This window comes from Salmo trutta, chromosome 22 (genome assembly GCF_901001165.1).
Source record: "Salmo trutta chromosome 22, fSalTru1.1, whole genome shotgun sequence".
Taxonomy (NCBI): domain Eukaryota; kingdom Metazoa; phylum Chordata; class Actinopteri; order Salmoniformes; family Salmonidae; genus Salmo; species Salmo trutta.
In genome coordinates this window covers 44,781,611-44,802,569 of record NC_042978.1, presented here as the reverse complement: position 1 = coordinate 44,802,569, position 20,959 = coordinate 44,781,611, and the positions used below count along the sequence as shown (strand labels likewise).

At 45.2% G+C, this 20,959-nt stretch overlaps 1 protein-coding gene across 7 annotated transcripts in view; it reads left to right on the top strand.

The window, feature by feature from the left end:
• ano8b (anoctamin 8b) overlaps positions 1-20,959 on the top strand; it is an 87,814-nt gene that overhangs the window by 30,172 nt on the left and 36,683 nt on the right. Inside the window, exon 1 of one of the 7 annotated variants that reach the window (XM_029708110.1) lies at positions 5,826-5,864. The exons of the other annotated variants lie outside the window; for them this stretch is intronic. Coding sequence (XP_029563970.1) covers positions 5,858-5,864 — 7 coding nt within the window. The 5' untranslated portion in view covers positions 5,826-5,857. Of the gene's footprint in view, positions 1-5,825; positions 5,865-20,959 lie in introns of those variants that run through there. 7 annotated transcript variants of the gene reach the window in all.

Below are 20,959 nucleotides of genomic sequence, written 5' to 3'. Positions count from 1 at the left end.
CTAATGCCGTCTACTCTACCCTCTACTCTAATGCCGTCTACTATACCCTCTACTCTAATGCCGTCTACTTTACCCTCTACTCTACCCTCTACTCTAATGTAGAGTAGAGTTGAGGGTTATATACAGTACAGTGTTGTATACAGTACAGTGTTATATACAGTACAGTGTTGTATGCAGTACAGTGTTGTATACAGTACAGTGTTATATACAGTACAGTGTTATATACAGTACATATACAGTACAGTGTTGTATGCAGTACAGTGTTGTATACAGTACAGTGTTATCTACAGTACAGTGTTGTATACAGTACAGTGTTGTATACAGTACAGTGTTATCTACAGTACAGTGTTGTATACAGTACAGTGTTGTATACAGTACAGTGTTGTATACAAGCCTGAGGATATCTCACCTGCTTAGTTCTTGAACCTGCATTTAGTTGGACAGAATATGCTGTTGTTAAACTAGCTCAGATGAATGAAAGGCTTTAATAGCTTTAATAAAAAAAGACCCACGTCTCACACACAAAATATCCTATGTTGCTGTTCAATCTCCTCTCCTCTCGCTATCTCTATCATTGGCCTTGTCTCCTGGCTATTGGTTTTGTTGTCACATAAAGTCATTGTTAAAACGTAACAGACCAGTCCTCATTGCACGTCTCTGCGGCTGATAACAGGTAGTGATCCATCTACCACATAGCCATTCATCAGGATAGGCAAAGTGACACGTTCTCTCTTTCTCTGAGACGTAAAAAAAAATAAAAAAAATAACAATAATTCAGATAAATACCACTAAAAATCCATGAAAAATTATAAACCAAATCAATATGTATATCAGCCTAGAGGTAAATGGTGGTTTCGTCCCTGTCTTCTCTCTGGGGGGGTGGGGCTGTCTTATCTCTGGCGGGGGGCCCTTTCTTCTCTCGGGGGGGGCCCTGTCTTCTCTCTGGGGGTGGCTCTGTCTTCTCTCTGGCGGGGGGCCCTTTCTTCTCTCGGGGGGGGGCCCTGTCTTCTCTCTGGGGGTGGCTCTGTCTTCTCTCTGGGGGTGGCTCTGTCTTCTCTCTGGGGGTGGCTCTGTCTTCTCTCTGGGGGTGGCTCTGTCTTCTCTCTGCGGGGGGCTCTGTCTTCTCTCTGGGGGGGCCCTGTCTTCTCTCTGGGGGTGGCTCTGTCTTCTCTCTGGGGGTGGCTCTGTCTTCTCTCTGCGGGGGGCTCTGTCTTCTCTCTGGGGGGGGCCCTTTCTTCTCTCTCGGGGGGGGCCCTGTCTTCTCTCTGGGGGTGGCTCTGTCTTCTCTCTGGCGGGGGGCCCTTTCTTCTCTCGGGGGGGCCCTGTCTTCTCTCTGGGGGTGGCTCTGTCTTCTCTCTGGGGGGGGCCCTTTCTTCTCTCGGGGGGGGGGCTGTCTTCTCTCTGGGGGTGGCTCTGTCTTCTCTCTGGGGGTGGCTCTGTCTTCTCTCTGCGGGGGGCTCTGTCTTCTCTCTGGGGGGGGCCCTTTCTTCTCTCGGGGGGGGGCCCTGTCTTCTCTCTGGGGGTGGCTCTGTCTTCTCTCTGGGGGTGGCTCTGTCTTCTCTCTGCGGGGGGCTCTGTCTTCTCTCTTGGGGGGGCTCTGTCTTTTCTCTGGGGGGGCTCTGTCTTCTCTCTGGGGCTTCTCTCTGGGCGTGTTCCATTTATTAAAGTGGCCAATGATATCAAGTCTGTATGTAGGCAGCAGCCTCTCTGTGTTAGGGATCGCTGTTTAACAGTCTGATGGCCTTGAGATAGAAGCTGTTTTTCAGTCTCTCAGTCCCAGCTTTGATGCACCTGTACTGACCTCGCCTTCTGGATGGTAGCGGGGTGAACAGGCAGTGGCTCGGGTGGTTATTGATCTTTTTGGCCTTCCTGTGGCATCGGGTGGTGTAGGTGTCCTGGAGGGCAGGTAGTTTGTCCCCGGTGATGCGTTGTGCAGACCGCACCACCCTCTGGAGAACCCTGTGGTTGTGGTCGGTGCAGTTACCGTACCAGGCGGTGATACAGCCCGACAGGATGCTCTCGATTGTGCATCTGTAAAAGTTAGTGAGGGTTTTCGGTGACAAGCCAAATTTTTTCAGCCTCCTGAGGTTGAAGAGGCGCTGTTGCACCTTCTTCACCACGCTGTCTGTGTGGGTGGACCATTTCAGTTTGTCGGTGATATGTACACAGAGGAACTTAAAACTTTCCACCTTCTCCACTGCTGTCCCGTAGATGTGGATAGGGGAGTGCTCCCTCTGCTGTTTCCTGAAGTCCACGATCATCATTTTCCTCCACTCTGCGGTCCAACTAATCCTAAACTATCTCAATTGGGTTGAGGTCGGGTGATTGTGGAGGCCAGGTCATCTGATGCAGCACTCCTTCACTCTCCTTCTTGGTCAAATAGCCCTTACACAGCCTGGAGGTGTTTTGGGTCATTGTCCTGTTGAAAAACAAACGAGAGTCCCACTAAGCGCAAACCAGATGGGATGGCCTATCACTGCAGAATGCTGGTTAAGTGTGCTTTGAATTCTAAATCAATCACTGACAGTGTCACCAGCAAGCACACCCACACCATCACACCTCCTCCTCCATGCTTCACGGTGGGAACCACACATGCAGAGATCATCTGTTCACCTACTCTGCGTCTCACAAAGACACTGCGGTTGGAGCCGAAAATGTCAAATTTGGACTCCACCCGAAAAAGAGAAGGGGTCTGAGTACTTTGTAAATGCACTGTGTACCACGTAGTCACAGGCCTATTAGACTACACTTCAAATGATTGTTGTTTGTTCCTGAACTGGTCGAATGACAGAGCTTTCCTTCAGCGCCACCAGTTGGGGTCGTGAGAACACTGGGCGGCATCCTTACCTTTCTTTAATTAACGCAAAATTAGTGTCCACATCTCTTCCAAATGATCCTCTTCTGTGAACGGCTGTATTAATCATTTAGAGCAATAGTGGACCTAATTGATTCCAAAATGTTAAATAGGCCTCAGGAGGAGTAACCACCCATCCAGGTGATTTGCCTTTATTCATGTTGTCCAATGCAGGTTTGAGTTCATTCAGAGAGATTTGGGGTCTATGCTTTTTTAACATCAGTGCACGATCCTGGCTGTCCTTTCAGCACCACGAAGGGCGTTCCAATCGCTTAAAAATAACCCTCATCAAGATCTGTTGCCTAATAGTCCTACTCATCATTTACTATCATTATAACAAATACAAGATGATCAATTCTCACATCGGGGCTCGTTTAGTCAAGTTAGATCAAAGCTACATAAATATCTCGCAAGATCACATAATGATTCATTAGCATTTTACATAACAGAACCCGAATATAACAGCATAGCATAGTAGGCCTATAGCGATACTGTTACACCAAAACACTTCCTAATTTCTAATGACATTTTTTGATGGTTTGCTGAAGTTCAATAGTACATTTTTTAAAATTATAATATCATTGTTATATGCTTTGATTGAAACGAAATACAAGGAAGGCTATATAGTTAGTTAACCCCATCTGCTCTAATTCACTCACCAGACAGTCATTCAATAAGATCTGAATACGTATTCCCATCAAACTGATGGAGATCAAATGATTGGTATGCAGATACAGTTTGGACGTTTCACCGGTATCTAATTATCATTCACCATTGACAGGGATGATGGCCTATTTTGAAATGTGATACGCCTATTGAGAGTATTAACAACAGAACATGTTCTTTAGAAAGTATTTGTTGGCCTAGGCAGACGTTGCAATTGGAGGATCTATTTTATGCATATTCTATAATGATATAGAATTATATTGTATATTCAACAGGCTACATCTGTCGGTACAGACTTTGATTAAGGTAATGATGACGTCGTTTACATTTTTATTTTGTGCTCCCTCACCTAAAAAAAATAACACCACTGGACATTATTTAATTGAACCTGTATTTAACTAGTCAAGTCAGTTAAAAACAAATTGTTATTTACAATGACGGCCTACACTGCCAAACCCAGATGACGCTGGGCCATTTGTGCACCGCCCTATGAGACTCCCAATCATGGCTGGATGTGATTCAGCCTGGATTTGAACCAGGGACTGTAGTCACACCTCTTGTACTGAGATGCAGTGCCTTAGACCTCTGCGCCACTCAGGAGCCCGAGATCTCACCAATCAGGACTGGTCTACACTAGTATCACATCCTAGTGGAGAAAATGCCCCATGTGACCATCAGACTGTTATAATGACTATTGTGGACTGGTGAATATGGTGTCTTAGTTACTTTGATCATGTTTTACTTATTTAAAGAATACTATTTATTATTGTACAGGGCATCCTTCTTCAATCCAGCCCGCCTTCTCTCTGCTCAGCATAGCACTGGCAGTGCCCATAGGAGCCGCACATATACAAGGTGACGGGGAGTGAAAAGAGGACAGAGAGGGTGTGAGAGAGAGAGAGATAAAGAGAGGGAAAGAAGGCTACCTGCTAAGCCAGTGAGAGAAGCTTTTATATCCGCTCACAGGTCTGTTTATTCAGCTGCCTGAGGAGAAGACTGGGAGTGTCTGGGTATTCAGCTGCCTGAGGAGAAGACTGGGAGTGTCTGGGTATTCAGCTGCCTGAGGAGAAGACTGGGAGTGTCTGGGTATTCAGCTGCCTGAGGAGAAGACAGGGAGTGTCTGTTTATTCAGCTGCCTGAGGAGAAGACTGGGAGTGTCTGTTTATTCAGCTGCCTGAGGAGAAGACTGGGAGTGTCTGGGTATTCAGCTGCCTGAGGAGAAGACTGGGAGTGTCTGGGTATTCAGCTGCCTGAGGAGAAGACTGGGAGTGTCTGGGTATTCAGCTGCCTGAGGAGAAGACTGGGAGTGTCTGGGTATTCAGCTGCCTGAGGAGAAGACTGGGAGTGTCTGTTTATTCAGCTGCCTGAGGAGAAGACTGGGAGTGTCTGGGTATTCAGCTGCCTGAGGAGAAGACTGGGAGTGGCTGGGTATTCAGCTGCCTGAGGAGAAGACTGGGAGTGTCTGGGTATTCAGCTGCCTGAGGAGAAGACTGGGAGTGTCTGGGTATTCAGCTGCCTGAGGAGAAGACTGGGAGTGTCTGGGTATTCAGCTGCCTGAGGAGAAGACTGGGAGTGTCTGGGTATTCAGCTGCCTGAGGAGAAGACTGGGAGTGTCTGGGTATTCAGCTGCCTGAGGAGAAGACTGGGAGTGTCTGGGTATTCAGCTGCCTGAGGAGAAGACTGGGAGTGTCTGGGTATTCAGCTGCCTGAGCAGAAGACTGGGAGTGTCTGGGTATTCAGCTGCCTGAGGAGAAGACTGGGAGTGTCTGGGTATTCAGCTGCCTGAGGAGAAGACTGGGAGTGTCTGTATATTCATCTGCCTGAGCAGAAGACTGGGAGTGTCTGGGTATTCAGCTGCCTGAGGAGAAGAATGGGAGTGTGTGTGTGTGTGAGTGTGTGTGAGTGTGTGTGTGTGTGTGTGTGTGTGTGTGTGTGTGTGTGTGTGTGTGTGTGTGTGTGTGTGTGTGTGTGTGTGTGTGTGTGTGAGTGTGTGAGTGTGTGGGCTTTGGGAGGGTTCTCTGAGGTGGCCATTGCGACCAGAAATCAAGCAGATCAGTGTTTGGGTGACGGAGAAAGGAGAAAGGAGAGAGGGAGAGAAAGAGAGAGAGGGAGAGAAAGAGAGAGAGAGGGAGAGAGAGACAAGGGGAGAGGGAGAGAGAGACAAGGGGAGAGGGTGGGCCACCGCTTGGAATTTTTTCATCTCCGCAAGGCATGTGTGCTACGCTTGCATCATGCAGATATCTGGCTTCATTTTTCCTCACTAGATGGGATTGTTTGGAATGGGATTCAGAAAAACACTGATGCCCTTTTTGGCATGTTATACGACAACTAGGGTGTATGGCAGGTTTGTCTAATTTCCGTCGGTGGATATGCATGCATGTATTTTTGCTTGTGTGTGTGTGTGTGTGTGTGTGTGTGTGTGTGTGTGTGTGTGTGTGTGTGTGTGTGTACATGTTTGCATATGTAAGTGTCTGATATGTGTGTGTGTAATCATAATAATTATGCTGACTCCCAAACCAATGGGCAGCTGTCCAGACAGTCCGCTCAGATCTTCGGCATAGTGCCTAAAGGGATGGTTTGAGGATTTAATATTTAGTGTGGGGTTTGGGATACGTGTGTTTCCTCTAGGACCGCCCCATGTGATACACGTACTGCTCCAAAGCAGTTCCACACACTCCCTTCCCCCTGGTCTGTCTGTGAGGTAATGCAGTCTCTGTTGCTAGGGGGAACAGAGGTGTTTCTGTTAGGTTTATCTATCCTATATTAAGACTCCATTGATGGGTTTACAAATATTCCATGGACTGAGTGAGAATGCTTTCCGTGGGTCACTGCATCAGTTATACTGGAGAAAGTGGCTCCAGGACCTATTTGTAGTTTATGAATGCTGTTATGAACAGTTCCAGGTTTATGAACACACTGGTAGTGTTGAAGTTAGAATGTTGTTATACGTGTGTTGCGTTTAGTTCCGGGTCCCGACATCCCAGCTGTTTTGTCCTGTGATTTAATGTGACATATTGGCACAGCACCTCACCCTTTGAGGGTGGCCTGGACACCCTAAAGCTTGTTCACGTGTACAGACCCGCCCCCTGTGTCGACCCATCACTCATCCATATATTTATATTTATATATTCTTATTCCATCTCTTTACTTAGATGTGTGTGTATTATGTATTTGTTGTGGAATTGTTAGATTACTTGTTAGATATTGCTGCACTGTCGGAATTAGAAGCACAAGCATTTTGCTACACCTGCAATAACATCTGCCAACCGTGTGTATGTAACCAATAACATTTGATTTGATTTTGATTTGACCCCCGGGATTCTGGTTACTGTATATACAGTTGAAGTCGGAAGTTTACATACACCTTAGCCAAGTACATTTAAACTCAGTTTTTCACAATTCCTGACATTTAATCCTCTGAAAAATTCCCTGTCTTAGGTCAGTTAGGATCACCACTTTATTTTAAGAATGTGAAATGTCAGAATAATAGTAGAGAGAATGATTTATTTCAGCTTTTATTTCTTTCATCACTTTCCCAGTGGGTCAGAAGTTTACATACACTCGATTAGTATTTGGTAGCATTGCCTTTACATTTTTTAACTTGGGTCAAACGTTTCGGGTAGCCTTCCACAAGTTTCCCACAATAAGTTGGGTGAATTTTGTCCCATTCCTCCTGACAGAGCTGGTGTAACTGAGTCAGGTTTGTAGGCCTCCTTGCTCACACATGCTTTTTCAGTTCTGCCCACAAATTTTCTATAGGATTGAGGTCGGGGCTTTGTGATGGCCACTCCAATACCTTGACTTTGTAGTCCTTAAGCCATTTCGCCACAACTTTGGAAGTAAGCTTGGGGTCATTGTCCATTTGGAAGACCCATTTGCGACCAAGCTTTTAACTTCCTGACTGATGTCTTGAGATGTTGCTTCAATATATCCACATAATTTTCTCTCCTCATGATGCCATCTATTTTGTGAAGTACACTAGTCCCTCCTGCAACAAAGCACCCCCACAACATGATGCTGCCAGCCCTGTGCTTCACGGTTGGGATGGTGTTCTTCGGGCTTGCAAGCCTCCCCCTTTTTCCTCCAAACATAACGATGGTCATTATGGCCAAACAGTTCTATTTTTGTTTCATCAGACCAGAGGACATTTCTCCAAAAAGTACGATCTTTGTCCCCATGTGTAGTTGCAAACCGTGTCTGTATTTTTTATGGCGGTTTTGGAGCAGTGGCTTCTTCCTTGCTGAGCGGCCTTTCAGGTTATGTCGATATAGGACTCGTTTTACTGTAGATATAGATACTTTCTGTTGTATTTATACTTTTCTCCAGCATCTTCACAAGGTCATTTGCTGTTGTTCTGGGATTGATTTACACTTTTCGCACCAAAGTACGTTCATCTCTAGGAGACAGAACGCGTCTCCTTCCTGAGCGGTATGACGGCTGTGTGGTCCCATGGTGTTTATACTTGCGTACTATTGTTTGTACAGATGAATGTGGTACCTGCAGGCGTTTGGAAATTGCTCCCAAGGATGAACCAGACTTGTGGAGGTCTACAATTTTTTATGGGGTCTTTGCTGATTTCTACGGATTTTCCCATGATGTCAAGCAAAGAGGCACTGAGTTTGAAAGTTGACCTTGAAATACATCCACAGGTACACCCCCAATTGACTCAAATTAGATCAATTAGTCAATTTAAAGGCACAGTCAACTTAGTGTATGTAACTTCTGACCCACTGGAATTGTGATACAGTGAAATATAAGTGAAATAATCTGTCTGTAAACAAATGTTGGAAAAATTACTTGCGTCATGCACAAAGTAGATGTCCTAACCGACTTGCCAATACTATAGTTTGTTAGCAAGAAATTTGTGGAGTAGTTGAAAAACGAGTTTTAATGACTCCAACCTATGTGTATGTAAACTTCCGACGTCAACTGTATAAACTCCATAAACTGTATAAATGATATCATAACCGCCATCGATAAAAGACATTACTGTGCAGCCATCTTCATCGACCTGGCCAAGGCTTTCGACTCTGTCAATCACCGTATTGTTATTGGCAGACTCCATGGCCTTGGTTTCTCAAATGACTGCCTCGCCTGGTTCACCAACTACTTCGCAGACAGAGTTCAGTGTGTCAAATCGGAGGGCCTGTTGTCCGGACCTCTGGCAGTCTCTATGGGGGTACCACAGGGTTCAATTCTCGGGCCGACTCTTTTCTCTGTATATATCAACGATGTCGCTCTTGCTGCGGGTGATTCCCTGATCCACCTCTACGCAGACGACACCATTCTGTATACATCTGGCCCTTCTTCGGACACTGTTAACTAATCTCGAAACGAGCTTCAATACCATACAACACTCCTTCCGTGGCCTCCAACTGCTCTTAAACGCTAGCAAAACCAAATGCATGCTTTTCAACCATTCGCTGCCCGCACCCGCCCGCCCGACTAGCATCACTACTCTGGACGGTTCTGACCTAGAATATGTGGACAACTACAAATACCTAGGTGTCTGGCTAGACTGTAAACTCTCTTTCCAGACTCATATCAAACATCTCCAATCCAAAATCAAATCTAGAATCGGCTTTCTATTTCGCAACAAAGCCTCCTTCACTCACGCCGCCAAACTTACCCTAGTAAAACTGACTATCCTACCGATCCTCGACTTTGGCGATGTCATCTACAAAATAGCTTCCAATACTCTACTCAGCAAATTGGATGCAGTCTATCACAGTGCCATCCGTTTTGTTACCAAAGCACCTTATACCACCCACCACTGCGACCTGTATGCTCTAGTCGGCTGGCCCTCGCTACATATTCGTCGCCAGACCCCCTGGCTCCAGGTCATCTATAAGTCTATGCTAGGTAAAGCTCCGCCTTATCTCAGCTCACTGGTCACGATAACAACACCCACCCGTAGCACTCGCTCCAGCAGGTATATCTCACTGGTCATCCCCAAAGCCAACACCAGCTTTGGCCACCTTTCCTTCCAGTTCTCTGCTGCCAGTGACTGGAACGAATTGCAAAAATCGCTGAAGCTGGAGACCTACATTTCCCTCACTAACTTTAAACATCAGCTATCTGAGCAGCTAACCGATCGCTGCAGCAGTACATAGCCCATCTGGAAATAGCCCGTCCAATCTACCTACCTCATCCCCATATTGTTTTTATTTACTTTGCTGCTCTTTTGCACACCAGTATCACTACTTACACACCATCATCTGCTCATCATCATCTGCTCATCTATCACTCCAGTGTTAATCTGCTAAATTGTAATTACTTTGCTACTATGGCCTATTTATTGCCTTACCTCATCACGCCATTTGCACACACTGTATATAGACTTTCTTTTTTTCCCTATTGTGTTATTGACTGTACGCTTGTTTATTCCATGTGTAACTCTGTGTTGTTGTTTGTGTCGCACTGCTTTGCTTTATCTTGGCCAGGTCGCAGTTGTAAATGAGAACTTGTTTTCAGCTAGCTTACCTGGTTAAATAAAGGTGAAATAAAAAATAAATCAAATAAAAAGTCGTACTTTATCAAAAGCCTTTTCAAAGTCAGCTATAAATACCAGGCCTGGTGTCCCCGATATTTCATAGTATTCTATTATTTTCAGTACTTGTCTTATATTATCTCCAATGTATCGTCCATGTAAAAAACCTGTCTGATTGGGATGAATAATATCTGACAAAACCTTTTTAATTCTATGTGCCAAGCCTTTAGCTAGAATTTTTGCATCACAACACTGAAGTGTAAGAGACCTCCAATTTTTAAATGGACTGGATTTTTATATTTAGCCCTTGGATCCTGATTCATTAATAATGAAATCAGACCTTCTTGTTGCGTGTCCAATAATCTACCATTTATATAGGAGTGGTTAAAACATGCTAATAATGGTCCTCTGAGTATATAAAAAAAGGTTTGGTATACTTCCACTGGTATACCACCCAGCCCTGTAGTTCCACTGGTATACCACCCAGCCCTGGAGTTCTACTGGTATACCACCCAGCCCTGGAGTTCCACTGGTATACCACCCAGCCCTGTAGTTCCACTGGTATACCATCCAGCCCTGTAGTTCCACTGGTATACCACCCAGCCCTGTAGTTCCACTGGTATACCATCCAGCCCTGTAGTTCCACTGGTATACCACCCAGCCCTGGAGTTCCACTGGTATACCACCCAGCCCTGTAGTTCTACTGGTATACCACCCAGCCCTGGAGTTCCACTGGTATACCACCCAGCCCTGGAGTTCTACTGGTATACCATCCAGCCCTGTAGTTCTACTGGTATACCACCCAGCCCTGTAGTTCCACTGGTATACCACCCAGCCCTGTAGTTCCACTGGTATACCATCCAGCCCTGTAGTTCTACTGGTATACCATCCAGCCCTGGAGTTCTACTGGTATACCATCCAGCCCTGTAGTTCCACTGGTATACCACCCAGCCCTGGAGTTCCACTGGTATACCATCCAGCCCTGGAGTTCCACTGGTATACCATCCAGCCCTGTAGTTCCACTGGTATACCACCCAGCCCTGGAGTTCCACTGGTATACCATCCAGCCCTGTAGTTCCACTGGTATACCATCCAGCCCTGGAGTTCTACTGGTATACCACCCAGCCCTGGAGTTCTACTGGTATACCACCCAGCCCTGGAGTTCCACTGGTATACCACCCAGCCCTGTAGTTCCACTGGTATACCACCCAGCCCTGTAGTTCTACTGGTATACCACCCAGCCCTGGAGTTCTACTGGTATACCACCCAGCCCTGGAGTTCTACTGGTATACCACCCAGCCCTGTAGTTCCACTGGTATACCACCCAGCCCTGTAGTTCCACTGGTATACCACCCAGCCCTGTAGTTCCACTGGTATACCACCCAGCCCTGTAGTTCCACTGGTATACCATCCAGCCCTGGAGTTCCACTGGTATACCACCCAGCCCTGGAGTTCTACTGGTATACCATCCAGCCCTGGAGTTCCACTGGTATACCACCCAGCCCTGGAGTTCTACTGGTATACCATCCAGCCCTGGAGTTCCACTGGTATACCACCCAGCCCTGGAGTTCTACTGGTATACCATCCAGCCCTGGAGTTCCACTGGTATACCATCCAGCCCTGGAGTTCTACTGGTATACCATCACACTCCGGACTTAAAGGCTTTAATTGCATCAAGAAGTTCCTCCTCTGTTATTTGGCCTTCACATTAGTCTTTCTGTACAGATGTTAATTTTACATTATTAATAGGAAAAAAAATCCATACAATAGCTTCGGTTAGTGGAGATGGAGGAGACTGAAATGAAAACATATGCTTAAAGTAATTTACTTCCTCTTTCAAAATATCGTTCGGTTAATCATGAGTGACTTCATTATTTTTAACAAGTTTCAATAAAACAAATTTGGTAGCATTTCTATGTTGAAGATTGAAAAATAGTTTGGTGCATTTTTGTCCATATTCCATCCAGTTCGCTTTTATTTTTATAATATATTACACTGGATCTTTCTTGAATAAGTTCCTCCATTTATTTTAGTTTTTCCTCTAATTTACTCTGAGCCTCTATGGTACAGGTTTTATTGCTGTCTCTCTGTACTGTTAATCCTTCAATTTCCTTTGTTAATATGGAGTCTTTTGATCTGAATTGCTTCTCTTTTATAGATGAGTACTGAGTTACATGGCCTTTAAAGGCCACTTAAAAGTGTCCCATACAATAAGGGGATCTGCTGTACCTATGTTATGTCTGAAAAAGTCTGTTAGAAATTCTTCTGTCCTAGTTAAAAGCAAGTTATCATCTGGTAGGCTTTGATTAAATTTCCAATATCCTTGTCCACGGGGAAATTCTGTAAGAGTAATATATATGGCAATTATGTGATGGTCTGACCGCATTCTGTCTCCTATCAACACTTTTTAACTTTTGGTGCCAGAGAGAATAACATAAGAAAGTAATCAAGACGACTAGTTTGATTAAGCCTCCGCCATGGATATCTCACTAGGTCAGGGTATTAAACCGCCATGTATATCTCACTAGGTCAGGGTATTAAACCGCCATGTATATCTCACTAGGTCAGGGTATTTAAGCCTCCGCCATGTATATCTCACTAGGTCAGGGTATTTAAGCCTCCATATATCCACTAATTCCAATATATCCATGACATTCATGATTTCCTTAAGTGCCTGAGTGTGATAGTTTGTAGTGTGAGTGGGGAAGGTTTAGGTTAGTCAATTTACATTTGTTTGTTTTCATTTTCTTCAGCAATACCACACAAACAAAGTACTACATCAATCTCTTTCCTCGAGAGGACTAACAGTTACATATTACAGTATATTCCATATAGTCTGACGCATTGCTTTGCTATTATCATACATATCTACTATATATACCGTACGAGTCAACAGTTTGGACACACCTACTCATTCAATGGTTTTTCTTTATTTTTACAATTTTCTACATTGTAGAATAATAGTGAAGACATCAAAACTATGAAATAACACTTATGGAATCATGTATTAACTAAAAAAGTGTTAAACAAATATTTGAGATAGTACCTCTGTTCCTTCATAGTAGCCACCTTTTGCCTTGATGACAGCTTTGCACACTCATGGCATTCTCTCAACTAACTTCACCTGGAATGCTTTTCCAACAGTCTTGAAGGAGTTCCCACAAATGCTGCGCACTTGTTGGCTGCTTTTCCTTCACTCTAAGGTCCAAATCATCCAAAACCATCTGAATTGGGTTGAGGTCGGGTGATTGTGGAGGCCAGGTCATCTGATGCAGCACCTTGTCATTCTCCTTTTTGGTCAAATAGCCCTTACACAGCCTGGAGGTATGTTGGGTCATTGTCCTGTTGAAAAACAAATGATAGTCCCACTAAGCGCAAAGCAGATGGGATGGCGTATCGCTGCAGAATGCTGTGGTAGCCATGCTGGTTAAGTGTGCCTTGAATTCGAAATAAATCACTGACAGTGTCACCAGAAAAGCACCATCACACCTCCTCCTCCATGCTTCACGGTGGGAACCACACATGCGGAGATCATCTGTTCACCTACTCTGCATCTCACAAAGACATGGAGGTTGGAACCAAAAATCTCAAATTTAGACTCATCAGACCAAAGGACAGACTTGTTTTTTTACCATATAGGGCTATCTTCTGTATACCACCCCTACCTTGTCACTGATTGTCTCAAACGCATTAGGAAGGAAAGACATTTCACAAATTAACTTTAGTAAGGCACACCTGTTAATTGAAATGCATTCCAGGTGACTACCTCATGAAGCTGGTTGAGAGAATGCCAAGAGCGTGCAAAGCTGTCATCAAGGCAAAGGGTGGCTACTTTGAAGAATCTCAAATATAAAATATATTTTGATTTGTTTAACACTTTTTTGCTTACTACATGATTCCATGTGTATTATTTCATAGTTTTGATGTCTTCACTATTATTCTATAATTAAAACATTAATAAAAACCCTAGAATGAGTTGGTGTGTCCAAACTTTTGACTGGTTCTGTATGTATCTATAATTATTACATGTATTATTATTATTATTATTATACAGAGTGGTGATAGATGGCGGCAGGCAGCCTAGTGGTTAGAGCAGGTAGCCTAGTGGTTAGAGCAGGTAGCCTAGTGGTTAGAGCAGGTAGCCTAGTGGTTAGAGGCAGGTAGCCTAGTGGTTAGAGGCAGGTAGCCTAGTGGGTAGAGGCAGGTAGCCTAGTGGTTAGAGGCAGGTAGCCTAGTGGTTAGAGCAGGTAGCCTAGTGGTTAGAGCAGGTAGCCTAGTGGTTAGAGGCAGGTAGCCTAGTGGTTAGAGGCAGGTAGCCTAGTGGTTAGAGGCAGGTAGCCTAGTGGTTAGAGGCAGGTAGCCTAGTGGGTAGAGCAGGTAGCCTAGTGGTTAGAGCAGGTAGCCTAGTGGTTAGAGCAGGTAGCCTAGTGGTTAGAGGCAGGTAGCCTAGTGGTTAGAGCAGGTAGCCTAGTGGTTAGAGGCAGGTAGCCTAGTGGTTAGAGGCAGGTAGCCTAGTGGTTAGAGGCAGGTAGCCTAGTGGTTAGAGCAGGTAGCCTAGTGGTTAGAGCAGGTAGCCTAGTGGTTAGAGGCAGGCAGCCTAGTGGTTAGAGGCAGGTAGCCTAGTGGTTAGAGGCAGGTAGCCTAGTGGTTAGAGCAGGTAGCCTAGTGGTTAGAGCAGGCAGCCTAGTGGTTAGAGCAGGCAGCCTAGTGGTTAGAGGCAGGTATCCTAGTGGTTAGAGGCAGGTAGCCTAGTGGTTAGAGGCAGGTAGCCTAGTGGTTAGAGCAGGTAGCCTAGTGGTTAGAGCAGGTAGCCTAGTGGTTAGAGGCAGGTAGCCTAGTGGTTAGAGGCAGGTAGCCTAGTGGGTAGAGCAGGTAGCCTAGTGGTTAGAGGCAGGCAGCCTAGTGGTTAGAGGCAGGTAGCCTAGTGGTTAGAGCAGGTAGCCTAGTGGTTAGAGCAGGCAGCCTAGTGGTTAGAGCAGGCAGCCTAGTGGTTAGAGGCAGGTATCCTAGTGTTTAGAGCAGGTAGCCTAGTGGTTAGAGCAGGTAGCCTAGTGGTTAGAGCAGGTAGCCTAGTGGTTAGAGCAGGTAGTCTAGTGGTTAGAGGCAGGTAGCCTAGTGGTTAGAGCAGGTAGCCTAGTGGTTAGAGCAGGTAGCCTAGTGGTTAGAGGCAGGTAGCCTAGTGGTTAGAGCATTGGGCCAGTAACCAAAAGATCGAATCCCCGAGCTGTCAAGGTAAAAATCTGTCGTTCTGCCCCTGAGCAAGGCAGTTAATCCACTGTTCCCCGGGCGCTGAAGACATGGATGTTGATTAAGGCAGCCCCCCTCACCTCTCTGATTCAGAGGGGTTGGGTTAAATGTGGAAGACACATTTCAGCTGAATGCATTCAGTTGTACAACTGACTAGGTATCCCCCCTTTTTCCCCAGATCAGTGGAGCCTGAGAACACATAACAGAGCGGCTGCTGCTAAATGAGCCCTTTTCCTAGAACAGCGATTTTCCAATAAAATGCTTGAGTTACTGGACACCTGTCTGTGACTGCTGACCCTGGGTCTGTTGATAGGGGCCGTATTGTCTTCTGTCCCTTCAGCAGCATGGCGTCAGGTGCACTTGAGCAGAGTGCACACACAGACGCACTAATACAAACACACCTGCCACTCTGTCGATAAGCCCCAATGGGCAATGTGTGGCCAAATGGAGACACCACCAGTGTCCCAGTGTCAATGGGCTTCCCACTGAGTATTACAGAGACACACACACGCAAAGACCCCCCCCCCCCTCCTCCACACACACACGCAAAGACCCACACACAAAAGACCCCCCCCTCCTCCACACACACACACACAGACACACACACACACACACACAAAGACCCACACACAAAGAACCATACACACACACGTAAGCTGCACACCAATCTGCCTGTCAGTGAGGCTCATAAATCAAGGTATTTAGGCGGTGTGTGTGTGTGGAGCAGTGAATGCAGGCCTCATTAGAATGCTGTTCAGGTGCAGGCTACAGGACTTTGTCTGGCCTTTCAAACTACAGCTGCATGGGGAACAGGAGGAATTTGGGGGGCAGTGAATGACTCTTAAGATTAAAATGAAATCTAATGTTTTACCATTTATAATAGAAGAACATCCTGAAACGAGATGGAATTCCTTAATAAGTACTCCAAATGTAACTGTCCATAAGTAGGCCGTCTGTAGTGGCAAAGTGAGTCATCTGAAGATTATCTGGGACTATAACAGATAACAATCCAAACCTTATTTAACCTCATGACACACAATAGTAGACAGTATGGGGCTATTTTTCTCTGGAAAACCCCCTCATTGTTCTTTCTAGGAAGTAGCTGGTTCTACTCTCCTCTTTCATCGTCAGTCTGTTCCAGGAAGTAGCTAGTCCTACTCTCCAGTTTCATCATCAGTCTTTTCCAGGAAGTAGCTGGTCCTACTCTCCAGTTTCATCATCAGTCTGTTCCAGGAAGTAGCTGGTTCTACTCTCCAGTTTCATCATCAGTCTGTTCCAGGAAGTAGCTGGGTCTACTCTCCAGTTTCATCATCAGTCTGTTCCAGGAAGTAGCTGGTTCTACTCTCCTCTTTCATCGTCAGTCTGTTCCAGGAAGTAGCTGGTCCTACTCTCCAGTTTCATCATCAGTCTGTTCCAGGAAGTAGCTGGTTCTACTCTCCAGTTTCATCATCAGTCTGTTCCAGGAAGTAGCTGGGTCTACTCTCCAGTTTCATCATCAGTCTGTTCCAGGAAGTAGCTGGTTCTACTCTCCTCTTTCATCGTCAGTCTGTTCCAGGAAGTAGCTGGTCCTACTCTCCAGTTTCATCATCAGTCTGTTCCAGGAAGTAGCTGGTTTTACTCTCCTCTTTCATCATCAGTCTGTTCCAGGAAGTAGCTGGTCCTACTCTCCTCTTTCATCATCAGTCTGTTCCAGGAAGTAGCTGGTTCTACTCTCCTCTTTCATCATCAGTCTGTTCCAGGAAGTAGCTGGTTCTACTCTCCTCTTTCATCATCAGTCTGTTCCAGGAAGTAGCTGGTCCTACTCTCCTCTTTCATCATCAGTCTGTTCCAGGAAGTAGCTGGTTCTACTCTCCTCTTTCATCATCAGTCTGTTCAAGGAAGTAGCTGGTTCTACTCTCCTCTTTCATCATCAGTCTGTTCCAGGAAGTAGCTGGTTCTACGCTCCTCTTTCATCATCAGTCTGTTCCAGGAAGTAGCTGGTTCTACGCTCCTCTTTCATCATCAGTCTGTTCCAGGAAGTAGCTGGTTCTACTCTCCTCTTTCATCATCAGTCTGTTCCAGGAAGTAGCTGGTTCTACTCTCCTCTTTCATCGTCAGTCTGTTCCAGGAAGTAGCTGGTTCTACTCTCCTCTTTCATCGTCAGTCTGTTCCAGGAAGTAGCTGGTTCTACTCTCCTCTTTCATCGTCAGTCTGTTCCAGGAAGTAGCTGGTTCTACTCTCCTCTTTCATTGTCAGTCTGTTCCAGGAAGTAGCTGGTTCTACTCTCCTCTTTCATCATCAGTCTGTTCCAGGAAGTAGCTGGTTCTACTCTCCTCTTTCATCATCAGTCTGTTCCAGGAAGTAGCTGGTTCTACTCTCCTCTTTCATTGTCCGTCTGTTCCAGGAAGTAGCTAGTTATCCTATCCAATGTCATCATCAGTCTGTTCCAGGAAGTAGCTGGTTCTACTCTCCTCTTTCATCATCAGTCTGTTCCAGGAAGTAGCTAGTTATCCTATTCAATGTCATCATCAGTCTGTTCCAGGAAGTAGCTGGTTCTACTCTCCTCTTTCATCATCAGTCTGTTCCAGGAAGTAGCTGGTCCTACTCTCCAGTTTCATCATCAGTCTGTTCCAGGAAGTAGCTGGTTCTACTCTCCAGTTTCATCATCAGTCTGTTCCAGGAAGTAGCTGGGTCTACTCTCCAGTTTCATCATCAGTCTGTTCCAGGAAGTAGCTGGTTCTACTCTCCTCTTTCATCATCAGTCTGTTCCAGGAAGTAGCTGGTCCTACTCTCCAGTTTCATCATCAGTCTGTTCCAGGAAGTAGCTGGTTTTACTCTCCTCTTTCATCATCAGTCTGTTCCAGGAAGTAGCTGGTCCTACTCTCCTCTTTCATCATCAGTCTGTTCCAGGAAGTAGCTGGTTCTACTCTCCTCTTTCATCATCAGTCTGTTCCAGGAAGTAGCTGGTTCTACTCTCCTCTTTCATCATCAGTCTGTTCCAGGAAGTAGCTGGTCCTACTCTCCTCTTTCATCATCAGTCTGTTCCAGGAAGTAGCTGGTTCTACTCTCCTCTTTCATCATCAGTCTGTTCAAGGAAGTAGCTGGTTCTACTCTCCTCTTTCATCATCAGTCTGTTCCAGGAAGAAGCTGGTTCTACGCTCCTCTTTCATCATCAGTCTGTTCCAGGAAGTAGCTGGTTCTACGCTCCTCTTTCATCATCAGTCTGTTCCAGGAAGTAGCTGGTCCTACTCTCCTCTTTCATCATCAGTCTGTTCCAGGAAGTAGCTGGTTCTACTCTCCTCTTTCATTGTCAGTCTGTTCCAGGAAGTAGCTGGTTCTACTCTCCTCTTTCATCATCAGTCTGTTCCAGGAAGTAGCTGGTTCTACTCTCCTCTTTCATCATCAGTCTGTTCCAGGAAGTAGCTGGTTCTACTCTCCTCTTTCATTGTCCGTCTGTTCCAGGAAGTAGCTAGTTATCCTATCCAATGTCATCATCAGTCTGTTCCAGGAAGTAGCTGGTTCTACTCTCCTCTTTCATCATCAGTCTGTTCCAGGAAGTAGCTAGTTATCCTATCCAATGTCATCATCAGTCTGTTCCAGGAAGTAGCTGGTTCTACTCTCCTCTTTCATCATCAGTCTGTTCCAGGAAGTAGCTAGTTATCCTATCCAATGTCATCATCAGTCTGTTCAAGGAAGCAGAACCACACCGAGCAGAACAGTGTATGTCTCAAATCAGTCCTCGCAGACCCATAGCTCTTCAACATATTGGATTTATTCCAACATTGCCCACTTAATCCACCTGATTCAACTGGTTCACCTGATTGAACTGGTCAAGGACTTGGTGATTTGCTTAGTTGACTGGTTGACTAAGGTGTGCTTCAGTTGGTATACATCAGATATGCGGAATGACTGAAGGTCACCAAGGACTGGTCAGAGAAGAAGGGTTTTAAATGTGACAGCTGTTTATAGGGCTGTGGTATCTAGTTAAACTCATGATCTATGATTTATAGAAGAGACTATCTGGTCTGGTGACCATCTGGTTGGTGATGCCATAACGCTGACTATGACCTTGTGTGTGTGACCACCGTGTGTGTGTGTGTGTGTGTGTGTCTGTCTGTCTGTCTGTCTGAGTGTGAGAGTGTGTGTGTGTGTGTGTGTGTGTGGGTGTGTGTGTGTGTGTGTGTGTGTGTGTGTGTGTGTGTGTGTGTGTGTGTGTGTGTGTGTGTGTGTGTGTAACCGATATGAGGTGAGATTTGGCTCAGGACTTGTCTTCTCTGGCTAACCAGCCATGGTGGAAATGTCAAAGTAGTAATAGAGCCTTTACAGAGAGGAGATGGGTCTGTAGTACATACACAGTGTGTAGGGGCACCGTGTTGCCATCTCCTAGTCTGTGACTTGTTTGTTACCTAATGATTCTTACCTATCTGTTTATATTGTCCTGCTTGCTGTGTTGTCATTATATCTTGTCTTTCATGTTCAAATCAATAACAATGAGATTTTTTTCAAGTGTATATTATTATTTACTTCCTGTGTCATGATCTTATGAAAAATAAACATCATTTTGTTCATGCAGCAAGTGATTTGTCATGCCATTATAGGCTGCAGTGTTAAACTGTGCCCAGTTGAGATCTCTGGAACGTGGCCCACTTTCTGCCCATCTCTGAGGACCTACGGCTCACTGAGCACAGAACTGTTTTGGGACAGGCATTTTGTCTGGCCACCCCCACTAGTATTGTTCAGGAGTCAGCCAGCAGTGTACAGCACAAACTGTCCTCAGACAACTCTGCCAAGGGACAGACTAAAGGGACTTTTCTGACGTGCAAACGATATTTCATTTCAGAATTGGTTACAGTTAAGATTATGGTTAAGGTCAGGGTTAAGGGTTTGATTAAGGTTAGGGTTAAGGTTAGGGTTAAGGGTTTGATTAATGTTAGGGTTAAGGTTAGGGTTAAGGGTTTGATTAAGGTAAGGGTTAAGGTTAGGGTTAGGGTTAACGTTAGGGTAAAGGGTTTGATTAAGGTTAGGGTTAGGGTTAACGTTAGGGTTAAGGGTTTGATTAAGGTTAGGGTTAAGGGTTTGATTAAGGTTAGGGTTAAGGTTAGGGTTAAGGGTTTGATTAAGGTAAGGGTTAAGGTTAGGGTTAACGTTAGGGTTAAGGGTTTGATTAAGGTTAGGGTTAAGGGTTTGATTAAGGTTAGGGTTAGGGTTAACGTTAGGGTTAAGGGTTTGATTAAGGTTAGGGTTAAGGGTTTGATTAAGGTTAGGGTTAAGGTTAGGGTTAAGGGTTTGATTAAGGTAAGGGTTAGGGTTAGGGTTAAGGGTTTGATTAAGGTAAGGGTTAAGGTTAGGGTTAACGTTAGGGTTAAGGGTTTGATTAAGGTTAGGGTTAAGGGTTTGATTAAGGTTAGGGTTAAGGTAAGGGTTAAGGGTTTGATTAAGGTTAGGGTTAAGGTAAGGGTTAAGGGTTTGATTAAGGTTAGGGTTAAGGTAAGGGTTAAGGGTTTGATTAAGGTTAGGGTTAGGGTAAGGGTTAAGGGTTTGATTAAGGTTAGGGTTAAGGTAAGGGTTAAGGGTTTGATTAAGGTTAGGGTTAGGGTTAGGGTTAAGGGTTTGATTAAGGTTAGGGTTAAGGTTAGGGTTAGGGTTAAGGGTTTGATTAAGGTTAGGGTTAAGGGTTTGATTAAGGTTAGGGTTAAGGTTAGGGTTAGGGTTAAGGGTTTGAT